Source organism: Centruroides vittatus, unplaced genomic scaffold (assembly GCF_030686945.1).
Source record: "Centruroides vittatus isolate TY-2023 unplaced genomic scaffold, ASM3068694v2 scaffold_769, whole genome shotgun sequence".
In the NCBI taxonomy this organism is placed as follows: domain Eukaryota; kingdom Metazoa; phylum Arthropoda; class Arachnida; order Scorpiones; family Buthidae; genus Centruroides; species Centruroides vittatus.
The window spans coordinates 581,151-601,023 of NW_027122717.1; the positions used below are offsets into that span (position 1 = coordinate 581,151).

The window sequence follows — 19,873 nt, forward strand, 5'->3', positions numbered from 1 at the left end:
TGCGGCCATTCAGTGAATAAGATTTAGCAGAATTTTAAGGGCTTATAAATCTGTTTGGATTAAAACAGATGCTGAGCTATCAGATACCAGATACCAGAAAATAGTGATGCATCTATATTATTAAATCCTTCGAAGTAGCTTAGAAAGAACTTGTTTGTTTTCAATTATTTAGGCCCACATTGAGGACATTTTTAAAATGAAGATATAAATTTCTAATCAAAATAAAATATAAGAAAATATATTTTCCAAAAGAAGTATGAAATATATAATTTAATGCAAAATTTGATTTTGATTTCATTTGAGAAGCAACATTCTAAATGAAGCTATTAAGAAAATTGTAAAAGAATTATCCTTTATATCAGTCTTTTTACTGATAAATCAAGATAATGAAATCTGATATATAATTTCTCAAATTAACTCTCTAATTATCTTTTTATAACAGTGTTATAATTCATGGTAGTATCAAGCAATAAAAGCAGTGTCAATTTGATCTTTTATTATTAAATTATTGTATCATTTTTTTATATTTTGTGAATGGTTTTTGTTATTTATAACATTTTAGATGATATGTACTGGTTTTATGATATATTCAAATCTTTATTATTGACATTTCTAAATCAGCTTTACAAATGAAGTAGGGGAGAACAGGGTAACTTTGGCATACAGGGCAAATTCATCAATTGCATTTTCTTAGAAACAAAATAAAAGGAGACTCTGGTTAGAGGTTAGGCAGTTGAGTTTTATTGGTGGCTTGTTGAGTGTGGTGTTTGTATTGTTCTCCAACAAGCGTAGTTGAATTATCAAGTAAGTTGTCTGTTTCATTTAATTTCTTATAATATTTTGCTTCCATTTATATAGAATTGGCAAGTTTTGTTATAATTCCATAATAATGAAAGTTACTTTTCCTGTTAGAAGGATAGAACTTCAACTTATTCACGTGGCCAGATCATGGCTTGGTACCCTGTTCTCAGGGTTCTACTTAATGTTTTGAAATCATGACTAGTGGGGCAAGATCGACAACACTGCTGATCTTGCCCCTGATCGTGTTTTGCTATGGTTTGATTAAATTTTCAAAGAATAATTAGGTCCAATTATTGAAACACACTAATTTTATTTCTGCAGAACTCTACCAAAAATGGTTAGGAATTATAAAAGAAAAAAGGATGATAAATACGACCAAGAAACTTTAAGGCAAGCAATCCAATACTACTGGGATGAAAAAGTAAGTCTAAATTCTGTCTCAAAGATATATGGAATTTCTCGGACTACGTTACAATAATGGATGAACAAGGAATTTCCCGTGCCTGATATTCAAAATAAAGGCCGATTTAAAGCTGTGTTCACTTCCAAACATACAACTCAGCTGAAACAACATGTAGTGATGTTACAGGAAATGTTTTATGGCATTTTGACAGTTGATTTTAGAAGATTAGCATTTCATTATGCAGAGGCCAGTAATTTCCAACATCCCTTTAATGAAGAAAAGAAGATGGCCGGTCCAGATTGGCTAGCTAATTTTATGAAGGAAGAAAACCTCTCACTGAGAATGCCAGAGGGTACGAGCATATCAAGAATAATGGGCTTTACTAGAGAAAAGGTAAACAGATTCTTCAAAATCTTTCAGCAAGTTAAGATTGATAACAGTATCTCCAAGGAAAGGTTTTTTTTAACATGGACGAAACAGGTGTGTCAAATGTCCAGACACCAAAGAAAATCCTTGCAACGAGGGGATTAAAACAAATAGGAAGAATAACTTCTACTGATAAAGGTAGGAACATAACTGTTGTAGGAACCATTAGTGCTGCTGGTACATTCCTTCCACCCATGGTCATTTATCCAAGGACAAGAATGAATCAGAATTTGCTCTTCGGTTCATTTCCAGGAACTGCTGCTTATGCCACTCCTTCTTGGCTGGATGGATGTTGATTTATTTTTAGAATACGTCAGGCACTTCATCAAATGTGTCCGACCTTCAAAAAAAGCTCCCGTGATGCTAATATTGGACGGCCACACAAGTCATAAATCACTAGGAGCAATTACCCTATGCAGAGACAATGGGATCAAATTAATAACATTGCCTCCACACACCAGCAATAAAATACAACCATTAGATGTTGCTATTTACAGTCCTTTCAAAACCTACCTTTATCAGGAAATGGACAAATACATGACAAACAATCCTGGTGTAAGAATCACCGACTTTACAATGGGACCTCTCATAAAGGAGGCATACATTAGGGCATTTATCCCACAAAACATAATGAAGGGGTTTCAGTGTTCTGGAATCTCCCCATATAATCCTTACATCTTCCAAGATGACAACTTTATGGGTGCAAGTGCTATATTGAATTCTCAAAATGCAGCATTTTCTATTGCAGTGTCTTCTAATTCTGAACTGATTCCTTCCTCTTTTTCTGAGCCGTTGCCATCTTCCTCTTCATCTCAAATTACCATGCCCACAGGTGAAAGCAATAGTTGTACAGAAAATGAAACGATATTGAAAGTTTCTGATATATCTCCACTTCCGAAACCCAAAGAAATGGTTTCCAATTGGAGACACAAACAACAAGCAGAAGAAATAACTGGATCTCCATATAAAGCCACATTAGAAGCCAAGGATGAAAAATCTGGATCTTGCAGAAAGGCAACAGTTTTAGAGAATCCGGATTTGAAGTTAACTAAAAGAAAGAGGCAGAAAAGTCGTAAAGAACCTGAAAATGATGGTAAAAATACTTATTGTACATATTGTAATGAAGACTATGGCATTGCTCAGGAGGAGTGGATTATGTGCTGTAAATGCAAACTGTGGGCTCGTGGACTGTATGGATGTAGAAAATGAGTATGTTCAATTTATTTGTGATATGTGTAGAGAATAAGAGAGTAAACAATATGCTTTTATATTGCTTTTTAGGATGTTTTCATTTATTATGTTTGATTTTTTTTTGTAATTAATTATTTATTTATTTATATATGTCTTTGAACTTGCATTTTGTTGTAATAATATTAAATCAGTTTTTGGGCTTGTATTTCTTTGTTTTAATAGTGAATTCCAACTTATACATTGTTAATAACACAAATTTATATACCTATCTATCTTGCCCCTATACCAGGGGCATCTTCGGCAATTGATATCTTTTTATAAAGTTATTATTATTATGATTATTTTTATTTCCAAACTGATTTTAACCAGTTTTATAGTAAGGTAAAATTCCAGTAGACAATAAACAATGCTTTTCTTTCAGTTTACAGCGGTATTTGTTACAAAAAATTTAACTCATTCTTAACATGCCGAAGTTGCCCCGTCCTCCCCTGTGAATAATAGTTTGTCATATATATGATATTAAGTATTATTTGGATAAAAAGTCTTGTTAATTAATTATGTTACAACTCAAGCATTAATGTCCATTATGAAACTTTTTAGAAATTAGGAAATTATAATGGACAATAGATGTCATAACTAGATTCCTGAAGTTCAGAGAATACCTGTAACCCAAGATATTCTGTACTAAATAAGAGAGACAAAGTCACAAGGAGAGTTTCCCTTAAGACATAGTCAAGGAAGATATGTGTTAACTAATTTAATCTTTTTTTTATTTGAGTTATTCACTTCATAACAAACACTAAAAATGGCAAGAATGATGAATCAGTTCAAATTTGTTTTATTGACAAATTCTCTTGTATCATCTAATGTCTATTCCTACCATTTTGAATCATTTTAATGTGTCAAACAGTAGGGTTACCATAACAATTGAAAGCAAAATATGGACAGATTAGCATTAAAAGTAATCAGACAGTGAGGCAAAGTGAAAGGAATTTATTCATATTTTTCAATCTAATAAATATATGCATATAATATAAAGTTTCAATTTACACTTTCGTTTGAAGCACAGAATGAAATTTTAAATACAGTATAAGAAAACTACTGCGTTTTATCATTTAAACAACAAGTACTATCGAATTAAAAAAGCGTTACAATGAATGTGCACATGTTCTCCAAGCAACAGAGCAATTTGCTTATACAATGTTGTCACCTAGCCAACAAATACAATAATACTGTAATTATCAAAAATTTGCACCTTTTGTCAGATTTAAATCTAAGTGGTTATGATTTAACTATTAACTGTTGTGGAAAATTGCAGGAACAAGTGTTCACGCTATTTGTGAGTGTAGGTGAATTACCACGTGGGGAAGAGACACAAAGAGACAAGTTGACAATAAGTTTATATATATATATTAGAGATGATGATACAATTAAAGATATATATATATATATATGGTTAGGTTTACAAAAATACGATTTCACGAGCACCTGAAGTCTCACCGTTACAAAGTTATAGTATAGATGGTTCAACCTGCCGTAACTCAGTTCGTCCTGGGAACAAAGAAATCACAGTAAAGATGAATATTTCACAATATATTAACGTTTGTCTATAAATATTGAGTGACACACGACACTTGGGGGAATAACACACATATGGAGCACACGTACTTGTCCGAGGCGTAGAATGGTCGATGGATCACGATTACGAATTGTCCCTTATTCGCCTGTAAAAACTGTCCTCGTGAAAAAGCTTACCGCACGGGTCCGTATGATTCACCAGTCTTCTCAAGGAAGGACAAAAAGCCCAATAACCGGTTGGTGCCGCCTTAAATACCCCTTTTTCGTGTACACGACGGGTTGCCAACCATCATACCCCCACAACCGAAAATAGCCCAAAAAAAAATACAAAAATAAAAATATATATATATATATACATATGACAGACGGCTGCAGCCACACATATGCCCCCCCTTAAAGAGAGGAAAAAAAAAAGAAAAAAGGAAACACCCTTATAAATTTTTTTTTTTTTATAACACTAGTACCCTCGATTCAGGGTGACATAATCAACCCGTCGCCGTCTTAAGTTATAGGGATAATTCCGTTGCTGCGTCACATGAACTTGATCACGACTCTCCGATGTGTCGTGCGGGTCTTCCAAGGTCTGAGGTGGGTCACCTGTAGAGGGGCAGTAGTACCGAGTTGGTTGACTGGTTTGGCGAGGGTCGACTTCCTCATTATCCTCATCATCACAATCACCCTGAGTCCATTTGCTTGACCTTTTCTCCTTTCTAGATGGTGTAACTTTGTCTCTTGGTCCAAAGAACAGTTTTAAACGGTCAATATGGATGGTCTGTTCATCCTTCTTTTTTATTCCTTTGACTTGGACTACTACGTCACTAAGTATGCGCTGCACACGGAAAGGGCCCAAGTACCACGGGGAGAACTTTTTATGATGAACTTTTGATGGTCTTCTCACCAGCACCAAGTCTCCCACTTGAAAGCTTCTCAACTTCCGGTTCTTGTTCCAGTACCCCCGTTTGGTTCTTAATTGCACCTTATTAAACTCGTCAGCAGCCCTGCGGCAGACCCTAAGTTTGCTCATCAGCCTCTCTCGATATTCCACGATCCCTCCACTTCCTGTTTTCGGATCTTCGACCCTCAATTCTCCGGGTAGAACTGGATCGAAACCGTACATTAAGAAAGCCGGGGTTTCCCCTGTTGACCCATGGATGGTATTCCGGTATGCCAATAATGCGGCAGGGATGTACTCATCCCAGTTGGCGTTATCACCATTCGAGATCTTTGCGATCATCTCGATAATTGTCTTGTTGGCTCTTTCACAAGTCCCGTTAGATGTGGGTCTATATGCAGTGGTTGTTTTACGGTCGATCCCAAGTAACCTGCATGCGTCAGTCATGAGTTGTGAAGTCAAGTTTGTCCCACGGTCGGAGATGAGGGTCTGCCCCCCACCGTAGCGACACACAATGTTCTCAAATAACGAGTCGGCTATTGTCTTGGATGATATTTCAGGTACTGGGATAGCTTCGACGAATCTTGTGAACATGTCAACGAACACAAGAATGTAACGGTTCCCCTTCCGGGACTCGGGCACCGGTCCAACCACATCAACCGCAAGCACCTGCATCGGATTATTGGGGTGGGTTACCTCCTGGACGGGGGCCTTATGGGTGACCCGGTTAAAGCGCTGACATGTTCCACATGATGTTATATAGTTCTTGACTTTAGTTCTCATATCAGGGAAAAAGTAGTTGTCTCTAAGTTTTCTTAGTGTTTTTTCGATCCCCATATGCCCCCCTATTTCATGGTGGTGTTTTATCACCGGGATCTGGGCAGCGTCACCTACACAAATGCAATTGACACGTTCGCCCCGTCGGTTCACCCCGCTCTTGACTAGGATCCCGTTCCTTACCTTAAAGTCATGTAGGTGGGTGGGGGCTTCAATCGCCCCTCTACTTAATAACTTGCCCTTTGTCGAACAAATGTGATCATCACTTTCTTGAGATGCAATTACCAAATCACTTATACTTTGCTCATTATTATTCGGCAGTGGTGACACAGCGTTAATACTTACTCCCACCTCCTCAGGTTGATCTTTGCGACTGTTACGAGCGCGGGATAGCAAATCCGCCACCTTGTTTTCACTCCCTTTTATATGCACCATCTTAAGATCGTACTCCGTCAATTCAATAGCCCACCGCATGAGACGCCGATTATGATTATTCATGTCCCTTAGGAACACAAGTGGCTTATGGTCTGAATACACGATTATTGGTCTGCCTAGGACCAGAAACCGGAAATGACGGAGAGCTGCTAGTAAGGCGAGGCACTCCTTCTCCACGATGGAATAGTTAAGTTCCGCACCGTGGAGTTTCTTGCTAAAGAAACCAACTGGTGCGAGTTGGTCCCCATACCCTTGATGTAGAGCAGCTCCCACGGCAAGTTCAGACGCATCGGTGTGAAGGTGAAACACAGAGGAAAAATCCGGGTGCTTCAGCGTTGGAGGAGTGGTGATAGTTTCTTTTAACTTAAGAAAACTATCCTCGCATTCGCTCGACCACTGGAACCGACGCCCTTTCTTTGTTAGCTCGGTGAGCGGCAAGGCTATGTGTGCGAAGTTTTGTATAAAAGGGCGGTAGAAGCTTAAGGCTCCCAAGAAGGATCTCACTTCTTTCACAGTCCTGGGTTGTGGTATCTTTAAGAAGGCACTTACGTTATCTGGATCCGGCCTCACCCCTTCCTCGTCAATCATGTGACCCAGATACCGGACCGAGGTCACGGCGAACTTACACTTTGAGGGCCGCAAGACTAACTCGGCTTCCCTAATAAGGTCGAGTACCTCCCTTAACAATTCTATATGATCGTGCATATTTTCAGAAAATAAGACTACATCGTCTTGAAACACAAAGCAATTTACACCCACATGTTTGGAGAGTATAGAGTTCATTACACGCTGGAAATAGCGCCCCGAGTTCTTCCCCCCTTGGGGCATCCGACACAATTGATATTTACCCCAAGGGGTCGTGAAGGCAAACACCTCACGTAGATGGGGAGCCACCGGTATCTGAAAATAGCCGGAGTTCAAATCCAGGACAGAAAACACCCTGCCCCCTTTCAGCTGTGCTAAAATGTCATCTATTCTCATCAAGGGAAAGTCTTGTCCCTTAGTGACCTCGTTGACCTTCCGCAAGTCCAGGGTGATCCGGATGTCTCCATTACTCTTTGGGACGATGTGCATAGGGGAGTTCCACTCAGAAATCGACGGTTCAATGATGCCAGCTTCCAAATACTGCTGGATTTTTTCCTTTAATTTCGATAGGAAGGCATGCGGAATGCGATATTGCCGAGTATATATCGGGGTGCTAGTGCACAGTTCGAAGTCATGGATGTATTTAGTTGTACCTGTTAGCCCTTCGACCGCTTCGTTGAAGATATCAGTGAAGTCATTGATGATCTGCTGTACCTCTACAGCCTGCTCTGGCGGAAGGTGAGTTAAGTCAATTTGGGCAGTGGCGCTTGGTGGTGTGGGTACTTCACGAAGAGAAGCAATTGCAAAGGCCGCATTTTGTTCGGCCAGAGGGTCCCCTCTATCCATGAGGCGTGCTACTTTAACTAGCATTTCCGGGTAAGCACGCAGGAAATCCATACCAAGGATGCCCTGATTACCCACCAAAATTACCGAATCCACCACAATAAATTTCACGGGGAACGCCCTATCGTTCAACACTACATTAGTTAATAATTCTATGTTGCTTTTCATTACACCGCCTGACACCCCTTTCACCCGTACATTGACCGTGCTGGTATTAAGGGAATTACCCTTTAAGTAGTCCAGTTCATGACGATTTATAAGTGACCTTTCCGCACCGGTGTCTAATAACAAGTTCACAGCATGGCCGTTGATTTCACCGGAAATGAAGGGGAGGTTGTGGTTATTAATGCCCGGTTCATTTGCCAGTTGAATATTCACTTCGGAACCACCGTCCTGGCTGCCACGATAGTCCCATTCTAGTTTAAATTTTTCGGGCAATTAGCACATAGATGGTCCCTACTTCCGCAGGCGAAACATCTCCTAACCCGACCAGGTATGACCTTAGGTTTATTTGGGTTGCATTTATCCGGCCCACATGCTAATCCCATGACAGCCTGAGACAGCTGTAGTACGGTCTCTTCCAACTTAGCTAAACGAGTCGTAACTTCCGATCCAGTTACGTTACTCTTATCGGGAGAAGTTGATTCTTTGCGAGGTGGTACAACAACACCACCTACCTGAACTTCCTTGAGTCCGCAGGCTTGCTCGATCTTGGCTAATTTCTCGGCTAGTTCGACCGCCTCATCAAATGATTTTGGTTCGCGCTCTAACAGTTTCATTCTTAAGTCTGGGTTTATCCCTTGGATAAATTGATTGCTTAACATCTCATTTCTCAACGTGGCCATGTGCGGGTTTGCACAGACCATCTTTTCAAACGATATACACAATCTAACTTTGTACTCACCTACCGACTCATTACGTCTTTGTCTTATGTTGATGAAGTCCTTCAATGTGCTTCCTTCAGTTGACTTCTGTCTGTGGAAGCTACCTAGCAGGGATGTCTTAATTCTGTTGTAGTCATTTCGGTACACTTCCCGTAAGTCCAACAACAGGCTGAATGGCTCTCCTTTCAGGCGTGATTGGGCTACCACTAAGCGAGTTCCGCTTGTCCACCCGGCGATTGTTGACACCTCCTCCAGAATATCAAAAAACTGCTTGATGGATACATTATCTGCTGAAGTGCCTGAGAATGTTGGAATCATCCCCAGGTATCCCGTAACTACTGGGGTTGCCGCTGCTGGGTCGTGGTTTCCTGTAACGTTCGTGGTCGACTCAGGTTGCGTGCCGTCACTCAAGTGCTCGACAGTCTTTGTCTCCATTATAGACCACGTGGTAATCCTGTCGCGGACGCCAGATGTGGAAAATTGCAGGAACAAGTGTTCACGCTATTTGTGAGTGTAGGTGAATTACCACGTGGGGAAGAGACACAAAGAGACAAGTTGACAATAAGTTTATATATATATATTAGAGATGATGATACAATTAAAGATATATATATATATATATGGTTAGGTTTACAAAAATACGATTTCACGAGCACCTGAAGTCTCACCGTTACAAAGTTATAGTATAGATGGTTCAACCTGCCGTAACTCAGTTCGTCCTGGGAACAAAGAAATCACAGTAAAGATGAATATTTCACAATATATTAACGTTTGTCTATAAATATTGAGTGACACACGACACTTGGGGGATAACACACATATGGAGCACACGTACTTGTCCGAGGCGTAGAATGGTCGATGGATCACGATTACGAATTGTCCCTTATTCGCCTGTAAAAACTGTCCTCGTGAAAAAGCTTACCGCACGGGTCCGTATGATTCACCAGTCTTCTCAAGGAAGGACAAAAAGCCCAATAACCGGTTGGTGCCGCCTTAAATACCCCTTTTTCGTGTACACGACGGGTTGCCAACCATCATACCCCCACAACCGAAAATAGCCCAAAAAAAATACAAAAATAAAAATATATATATATATACATATGACAGACGGCTGCAGCCACACACTGTACAATCAGTTGAAAAGTACAGACATTTTGTTTATTTTTTCTAAGTACAGTACAGACATGGACAGAGCCTTTAAAGCATGGACTGTTCATACTAAATACAGATGTATATTAACCGTACAAATAATGTCAAGTAACATTTTTACTAAGGTATAAGCAATTAAAAATATAATGAAAATATATCCTAAAACTTAAAATTACAATTTGAACTGAAAAATATTCAAAAAGTAATTTTGAAAGCAGTGATATTTCTACACAGAATTGTAGTAACAATCTCAATTATGAAAGTTTCTTCTCATTATAGAAATTGAAAAATATTTACACTCTTTCAGTTTTAACAATAAGAAGATATTTGAATAATCTGAGCTTATTCTTAAGACTTTAAGAATGATTATGCATGGTTATTACTTTTGTTTCAAAACAACAAATATTATGTTAAAAGGAGAGATGCTTTTCTAGATTCTCTGTAGATAGTTATCAGTTTTATCAGTAGAATGTATTGAGAAGTCAATATTCCAACAGTGTAACATTAATATTTTAGTTAAGCTATGATAAGAATTTTAATTAAGGTATTAAGATATAACATCCATTCTAGATTTTAATTGTAGTATGAAAGGTTAAACTATGATTTATAAGTTTGTGGAAACAGTAATTAATGACAATGAAGAAGACACAAGAATTACTTTTACAGGCCTTACATTTTAGATATTTTAATGAGATTAAATGATGATAGTTCATAGAGTTATAAGAAAGAGAAATACAGTATTTTAAAAAAATTGAAGACTAAATACAAATAAAAATTTGATGTCTTCATACATCATTCACAACCACAGGAATATACGAGCAGAGTTGACCTTTCTTGACTCTGCTCATGTTGTGTTCCTGTGGTTGTGAAGGATGTATGAAGACATCAAATTTTTATATGTATTTAGTCTTTAATGTTTTAAAGTGTATTTCATTCTGGATTTTTAAAAGATATACAGTATGTGTTAATGTATAAATCTTATTAGATTAAGTGACTAATAAATTAACATTGTTGATGGTTTTATTTAACAAAGCTTACAAATACTTTATGGATGAAAATAATAAAATGTAGCTACATTGGAGAGATTTGTTAAAGATTTGGTTTCCTTAATATTTAATATATAGAAGTTTGGATAGATAAAAATCATAGGAACATAGGCATATCTGGAGGTTTTGTAATTAAAATGGTAGAAGAGTTAGATAAGAGAATTAAGAGATGTTTTGCTCAATAAAACACGAATATTTTTGATTTGATGAGGAATGAAAAATTTCCATTATTAAAAAATTCTAAATTTATGATGTAGAAGTTTAATTAAAAGCAAAGAGGCACAAAAGAAATATGCTAAAAAATTAGAAAAATTATCTAACTTATTAAGATTTAAGAGCATAAAAGAAGAAAAAATATGTCAAATTTGTATTATCTAATAACAAAAGTCAGAAAATGTTAGATACTATTTAGAACTAATCTATTAGGATGACAAGGTGTTTGCCAAGAAAAAAAATAATTATTAAAGTTGTAAGAATTTGTTTTTAATTAAAGGAGAAAATAATTTGTTTAATAAAAAGAAACTAGTTAATATATATTTAGATTTATTGAATTATTTAAAAAATATTTTAAAAAACTTGTGGGCTCAATCATACTTTGAAGCTCAGCTAGTTTTAGTGATTGATCTTTTTACAACTTTTTATTTTTATATTGGATGAAATTCAAGAAATTGCTTTTAGTTATATATTTTTTTCTGATTTTACTTTTTAAATCAATTAAAAGTAAACCTCGATTTAATTCATTTTCTTCTTTATTGTTTAAATAAATAGAGAATAGAACCAACTTCAAAAAGTGAACATTTAATTAGTGCAGATATTTACTGTGTGTGTGTGTTTTTTTTTGTTATACACAAGCTTAGAATTATTTATGTTATTAATTAATCTGTTTCATTTAATGTTCATTTTGTCTGATTTTTAGTTCTCAACATTTATTTTTTATTAATGACTTTTATTTAATATTTATACTTTGGTTTTACAAATATATATTCTATTATTAATTAATTCTTTTATTATAGTTTATTTATTCTTTAGTAAAATTTAATTTATAACAACATACTGTGGTATTATGAATGTAATTTAAAAAATTTGTTCTTTTTACTGTTTGAGTACAAAGTCTTGTGTATTCTAATGTTGAAGAACATTAAAAAATTATATTCTTACTACTTAATTTAAGATGTTTTATGTTTTATGGGAAAACTTCATAGAAAAATGATAAAAATGTAATTCTTATACATTTTGTCTTAGACAAAGTAAGTATGAATAATGCAATTTTCTTTCTAGATTTTCATTATTTTCAGTATTAAAGTTATTATATATAAACAGCTTATAATTGTACATAACAAACAAAAAATTTTGTTTCTTTATGGATTTTAAATGGACTTTGTTTCTTATAATTCTACTGACTATAAACAGATTTAGATTCAAAATTAAAGTAAAACTTTTAAATAATTTTAAGATTTTAATATATTTAAACAGTTTTAATAGTATTTGAATATAAAATTAGACTAATTTTAACAATTTTTAATAAAAACTCATTAGTAATTGACTATTTCTGTATTTAATTAACAATTAAATACAGAAATGTAATTAATATATTGGTAAACAGCTTTGTTGATTTATTCAGTAATTAATGTCAAAATTTATTAATTTCAATAAAATAAATAATCAATATTTATAAACTTTTATTAAACTTGTTAACAGTTTATTAATATGTAGTTAAAATGTAACATTTGTTGTTTATTTATTTTCAAACTTATGAAATTGAATTTATATAAATTTTAACAAAGATACTAGTTGCTATAGTTAATTTGCTGAATTGATCAATGCACCTTTAATAGTAACTCACTGTTAAAGATGCATTGATTAATTCAGTAAATTTTAACAAATTTTCTATTTACAAAAATATCAAAATGATTCAGTGATGCAGTTTATAACTTTACATATTGCTAAATATAACTTCTAATCTGTATGTACAGTATAGTACATTAAAAGCAAAATGTTTCGTCACCACTGCATACAAATAACATAAATTTCAAATTGTAAATCAAATTAATTTTTAAAATTTCAAAATAACTTTTAAGCAGCTTTTAAAAATAATGCTTTATTTTTCAATTGATTTTATTTTAATTTTGATTTTGGTGTAAAGGCTAGAGTTTTAATTATTATTTTATTATTTTTAGTTTTAATTAATTTTAAAGTTTATTTTATTTAGTATTAATTTAGTTTTAGTTTTTATAATTGTTTTTTAGTAATTTTTATTCATTTATTATTATTATTTTTAATTTTGCATTAATTTTGCCTGCATTTTTTTGAACCTTAATTACAATTATTTTCCTTTTGCAACATAACTATAGAAATTGTTTGTGTTGTTTTGCACAACATATAATCAAATTTATATTTATTTTTAATAATTTTATTATTTATGTTTTATAAATTTGCCTGAGTTTTAAAAATTATTTAAAATTTTAATTATAAGTGAGTTAACATTGATTGAACTATCAGGCTACTTGGTATCTGAGTAGTAATGGCATTAGAATTTTTGTTCTGGGAAGGCAGAGGTAGGGTGTGGCTGTACGCCACGTGTTTGTATATAATTTATATTATATTTTATTTTTTAGTTTTATTTTCGCTTCCACGTGCTTTTCTCCCCTTTCTTTCTTTTGTCTATTGTCATTCCTCTATGGAATGTCTCTTTCCAAAATTCCTCTCCTGATATGGTCATCATATATCCTCTAAAACAATGGAAGGGTGCATGACCCCTGAGAGGACAAGTCCGAAACCAGGGGCAGAAGGATCATGAACTTGAGAAGAGAGGGGATTCGGACTCGAGAGGAGAAAGTAGTGAGACGAGCTTCTGGTGCGTTCTGGCAGCATGCAGAAGAGAAAGGGTAGCGTTTCATAGACAGACTAAGGATTTTGTTGTGATTGATCCATTTTATTTGCGATTGATTCATGATAATTAACTGTGAATTTTTGCATCCGATCTGTTGATGAGTGATTGAATTGGAAAGAAGAGAAATCCCCTCCATATATTTTGTGTAAGACCCTCACTAAGGACGTTATAAAAGAGACCGATTTTTCGAAGACCTCAAAGACCAACACTGGGTACCCCTTTCCTAATTTCTAACATTTTCTTACCTGTCCTTTATTCTCCTCCTTTAGTTTAATATTAGTTTTAATTTTCATTTTTATTTGTATTTGTGATAGTATAATATTAGCGTAAGATTAGTTTTAATGATTTTCCCTTTGTCACAAAATATATATGAGTTGGGGATTTTTTTTGTACAATATTGTTTGCTTATATGATTATTTCCATCTGTCGAGATAGAAAATATACTGGCATCCTTAAAAAAACCTGTAGCTAAATTTTTACCTTAATTAAAAGTTTCCTTTTTCATTTTTATTTTGGTTTCACGTGTATCTCTTTTAACAAAGAAAATAACATATTTTCACAAGGGGAACGTTGTTTTAGTGAGGCAAGTGTTATCTGCACATTTGTTCACTGATCAAATCAATTTTTAAAATTTAGCCTAAACTTGTTGCCTTGTATTTTTATTCTCTGAGCAGAAAATGAGAAATTGAGGCATTTTGGTGGGACAATGGGACACTGTGGACATGGACTTATAATTCAGAACATCTTATCATCTTAACTAAGAACATTTCTATTAACCTTTCAGCAGTGGGAGAGTCAGGTATGGTTCTATCCCTTAGTAGTGGAGAATATACCTGGAAAATTTTTAAAGTATTTTTTCACACAATTTTTCTCATTTCTGTTTCAGAAAAAGTATTTGTAAACAGTTATGTCTAGTAAACAAAAGTCTTTTTTTATTGTTACATAATTCATTTTTTATGTGAATTTTTTTTTGCAATAGTTTTTGGCGATACCCTCAAAAGAATTTAGCAGATATATATACGTCCCTCACCACTGCCACACGATTGCCCTCAACATTTATGTATGTCCTCACTGCTGAGTGGTTAACAGGAAATCATTTAATTTTCTGTTTTTTTTTTTTTTTTAAACATTTCATAGTTTTATTACAAGTTTAAATTTTTGAATAGTTAAAACTAAAGATAGGTAAAGACTAAAGATGCAATATTCTACTAAGTTTAGAGCTGACATTTTATAATTTCATAAATTATAAAAGGCCAGTATAATCTGGCAAAACTAGTTGGCACTATTAAATGTAATCTGGGACAAAAAATCAATGAACACAAATACACAATTTAATAGAACTATCTATGATATTAGCAGCTCACTATCATGACATACATGTGTACTAGCAACAAGTGAGAATCATTAACCCTACATTCAATATCAGTACTATTAACTACATAGAAAAATTGGTGATTTATAAAACTTATGAGTAATTATTTTATTGTGCCATCATCACAAGCTGCATTGCAATTTTTAATCACATTTTTTTAATTTATTTAATTTAAAATATATGCTATTCATATTCAAATTAGTAGTGTCTTGCCCCTGTACATCATATTTTTCCTTCAGTGATTGAATCAAGACAGCTAACTCCATTCATGGAAAATTTTTGAATTGAAATAACATGACTTCTGGTTGCATCAGAAGGTCATATATAGTTAATCAGGGTCTCCTGCCCTTAAAGTTTCCATATCTGGTCTTGTCTTTTATATATCTATCTAACTCTTTTCTCAAGATGAAGGAAAGACAGACAGAGCAGACTGACAGATGACTGGGAATTTATAGGTCTACAATTTTTTCAAATTGCAGCACATTAAGAGATTTGTTTGCATCAATCATTGAAATGCAAACACACTCGAATGCATGTTGATCACTTTATGAACTGTAACTGGTTCTGTTTTTGCTTTAAATATTACTTCATATATTATTTCATGATTATTTTCTATTCATATATATTATATTTATATTTTAAATTTTTTTTTATTTTTATGTTCTCTTTATTATAAACCTTATGTATTTAATTTTTTGAACTTGATATCATATATTCTTTTACATATGTTATTTAAATTTTTATCTTTTGATCTTTAACATTAAAATGCTATTTTTGAATATTGAATCTTGATCGATGATATCAAAAAATTCAGCATCGGCAAAAATACCCTCCCGACTTATGATTACCACCTCTCCCATCAGCTTGCCCCTGACATTTAGTTCAAAGATCCAGGTGATCATCCCATGTTTAGGATTTACACTGACGGTTCCAAGATGGGTGACAACGTGGGTGCCGCTTTTTTAGTTTACTTTGACTTAAGCCTCAAGCTTCACAATGCTTGCTTCCATCTTGCAACGCTTGCAACACTGCTCAATAGCACAGGTGGAAACTTTAGCTATTTATATGAGTTTAATTCACATTAGGTGTAGGAATGACAACTATTGCATGTATTCTGATAGTAGGGTAGCTTTACACAGGATGCAAAGTCTGATAGCTGCTTAAAACTCATTTATCTCATACACCACATTTTCAGACAACAACATTAGAATAGATTTCCAATGGGTACTGAGTCATGTGGGGGTTCTCAGCAATGAGACTGCTAACCGTCTTGCCAAACAAGCTGCAAAGTCTTTAGTCACTAGTACTTTCAGGTACATTCCTACCTCGTACATCAATCACATCAAGAAGCAAATCTTTATTCTCTGGCAAGACAGCTGTGGGACCATGACACCACTGGTAGGCTCATCTACACTTTCATCCCCAAGGTTGACACTACTATGATTCTTTGCCACTTTTACCATAGTTACACCCTCACTCTGCTACTTATAGGACACTGCAACTTTAAGCAATACTTGCTTAGATTTAACCTTAAGGACAATTCACAATGCTATTGTGGTACAGTAATACCCCGACTTATGCAAACCCGGAGTTACGTGATTTTCAAATCTCGATGATTCGTCTTTTGTTTGAGTGCCCCTCAACTCTTGATTACTCATTTCCCCCCACTATTGTTTGGCTTACATGTTCGGACATGGGCGCGGAATCGACGCATAGCTACGATTTATTTTGTGTTATTTATTTCTGTGTTTGTTACATCTATGGAGACTTGAGAGACTCTACTGTGTCATCCAAACAAAGTAGAACTGATTCTTCTGCATCAAACAAGAAAAGAAAAACTTTATCTTTGGAATGTAAAGTTAACATTATTAAAGACTTCAATACAAAAATGAAAATTTGTGAATTGGCAAAAAAGTTTGATCTACCAGAATCGACGGTCAGAACAATTATAAAAGGTAAAGAAAACATTCTTGAAGCTGCAAAAACTTGACAGAAGGCCTCAGTTCAATTGAAAAGGGGTTACAGATTTTAGAAAATAGACTCCAACGAAGAGCGCATTTCTTCTACAAAACAAGAAATAAAAAATTATTTGCACGCTACGAGGAAATTTTGCGGGAGAAAGAAAATCTTTGAGCCGTCAGACGAATTTGTTAGATTTTATGAAGCCTTCTACATCAAAAGAACTTCGGTTTACGATTTTAATAATATAATTTGTTATACATATGTATTATCTAAGATTTTATTAAACATGTTTTTAATGAATTATTGTTTTCTTTAGTCTCCGGCCCCAATTAAAAATAATTTGTATGTTGCTAAAAATAAAGGAATTATCTTTAGTTTTAAAAACAAGTAAAAACTACTTTCTTATTCTGACTTCGAGGAAACGATACAACTTTAAATGGATGAGTCAATGATGAAAGAAAAGACCTCAGTATTTTATCATTACCAGTTCATTTTATCATTATCATTATTTATATATTTTATAATTTGTATGTATTTATATGCGAAATTATACCCCAACTTACGCGAATTCGACTTACGCGGTTATCGCTGGATCCCACCTATCGCGTAAGTTTGGGGTATTACTGTATTCAGGAGGATCAAACACCACTTCACTTAGTTTTTTGCTGCAATAGGTACAATCACATTAGGGATAGCTTAATGAGAGCTGCTATTCTTGAAAGGTACAATTGGCCTTGCAACCTGCACCAACTCATTTACACACGTACAATATTCCATCATCTACTCGAATTCATATCTTTTAGTGGGGCGCTTGAGAGCATTCACTCCAAGAGCATGGATGGCAATTAGCTTTCTCTTGCTTTGTTTCAACTGTCAGCTTTTCAACTTTGTATTTTAATTCTTATTTTCTATCTTTTTCAGTCTAAATTTGGTTAGTCCTAGTTGTAAGTTATATTAGGGACTCTTAGTTTGGCTTCCAGTTAGGTTATGATAGGTTAAGTGAAATTAGATTAGGTTTTGTTAGCTTTAGTCATCTGGTTAGGTTTGTCCTAGGTATGGTAGGTTAGTTTAGTTAGTGAGTAAGTTAATGTTTAAAAAAAATAAAAATAATAATAAGAAATTAAAAAAATAAAATAAAAAATAAATAAATAAAACCAAAAAAATGGGGTCTTGTTTGTTTGTCTCTGTGGGCCCCTTCATTTCATCTAGTTTGCCATTGTGTTCATTTGCTTTTCGCACTGTCTGTCTAGCTGTTAAGCAGTATTTAGATTTGTGATCGCGTTCAGTTTATTAGTATTAAGTAGATATAAGTCTTCCTACCAACAGCCACTTGGCACTAACTTCTGCAATTAGCTATTTGTGGCAGCACTCAATTATTGGAATTTGCTACACTCAGGTTTTCTTTTAGACCCCTCAGAGGACTATTGGCCTTGCAGCCTAAAAACTGCATGCCAACATCAAACATAGAGGGTACTGTAGCCATATGTATGCCATTCAGAGGGATCCTACTTTCTCTACTGTCCATCTCCTCTCCCTCCTTCTTTCCCCCTTTCCCTTACCCTCTTTTCTGCTGGCTAAACACCTCATGTATGGCCTATGTCTTTCTTATATGTATGTATGTATATATGTATTTTGGAATATTCTGTAACTGAAAAAGACCAGTAAAGGTTCTGGTTGGAGATGTTATAATGCTAATAAAACCTTTTGCTGGAATTTAAAATGTTGGATTTTACTTGTTATATTTATGTACATGAATCAATATTCTGAATATTGCTTCATGTATACCACAAAAATAACAAGTGAATTGAAATATGAGTAGGTATTGAATTAAGCACATATACATACTGAGTTACCTTTTGTAAATGATTTAAAGACAAATTATAAAGTCAGAAGTAAATATTCAAAATATTTTCATTAGTTTATCATAGTTTTAATGTTGACTAACTTTTTTTCTGTCAAAACTGTAAAACTATGAAAGATATTAAACAGTTTAGATGAAAAGTGATCTTTTTACGCTAAACTTTAATGACAAGAATAAATATTAAATATTCAACTTTACAAAATTTTTGTCCTGACAATTTTTATCAACTATTCAAGTATTTTTATTGAGAATTTATTATAATGTTTTAATAATTGTTTGCTTGAAATTAACAAGTGCAATGATATGAATGATAAAAATACAGATAAAGTTATTTATTATTTATTTATAGATCTTAAGCCTTTGGAAGTTGTCACTTGTCCTATTGGGCAATTTCGTTGTACCAATGCACGTTGCATTTCAGCTTCATATCGCTGTGATGGAGATAATGATTGTGGTGATAAGTCAGATGAAGATAAATGTGGTAAATATATATAATAATAATAATAATAAATTATACTCATAATATGTAAAATATCTATATTAATAAAATCTATGAATAAGTTATTTATTGGCTATGGAGTTCTGTTTGTCTTTTGCATAGTAAGTATTAAGCCACTTACTATGCAAAAGTCTAGAAACTGATCTTAATTATAAATAACTAGTGATACATAGGTACAAAAACTTTACCAATACCAATACTCTATAGTTTATCAGAAACATTAACATTGTCATATAATACTCCTTTAACATTCCAAATTAAACTTATTTTAACATAAAA

The 19,873-nt window shown here is 34.0% G+C and overlaps 1 protein-coding gene across 1 annotated transcript in view; it reads left to right on the forward strand.

Moving 5' to 3' along the window:
* LOC136989937 (low-density lipoprotein receptor-related protein 4-like) overlaps positions 1 to 19,873 on the forward strand; it is a 229,817-nt gene that overhangs the window by 130,868 nt on the left and 79,076 nt on the right. The window contains exon 6 of the mRNA XM_067288244.1: positions 19,445 to 19,576. Coding sequence (XP_067144345.1) covers positions 19,445 to 19,576 — 132 coding nt within the window. The remainder of the gene's footprint in view (positions 1 to 19,444; positions 19,577 to 19,873) is intronic.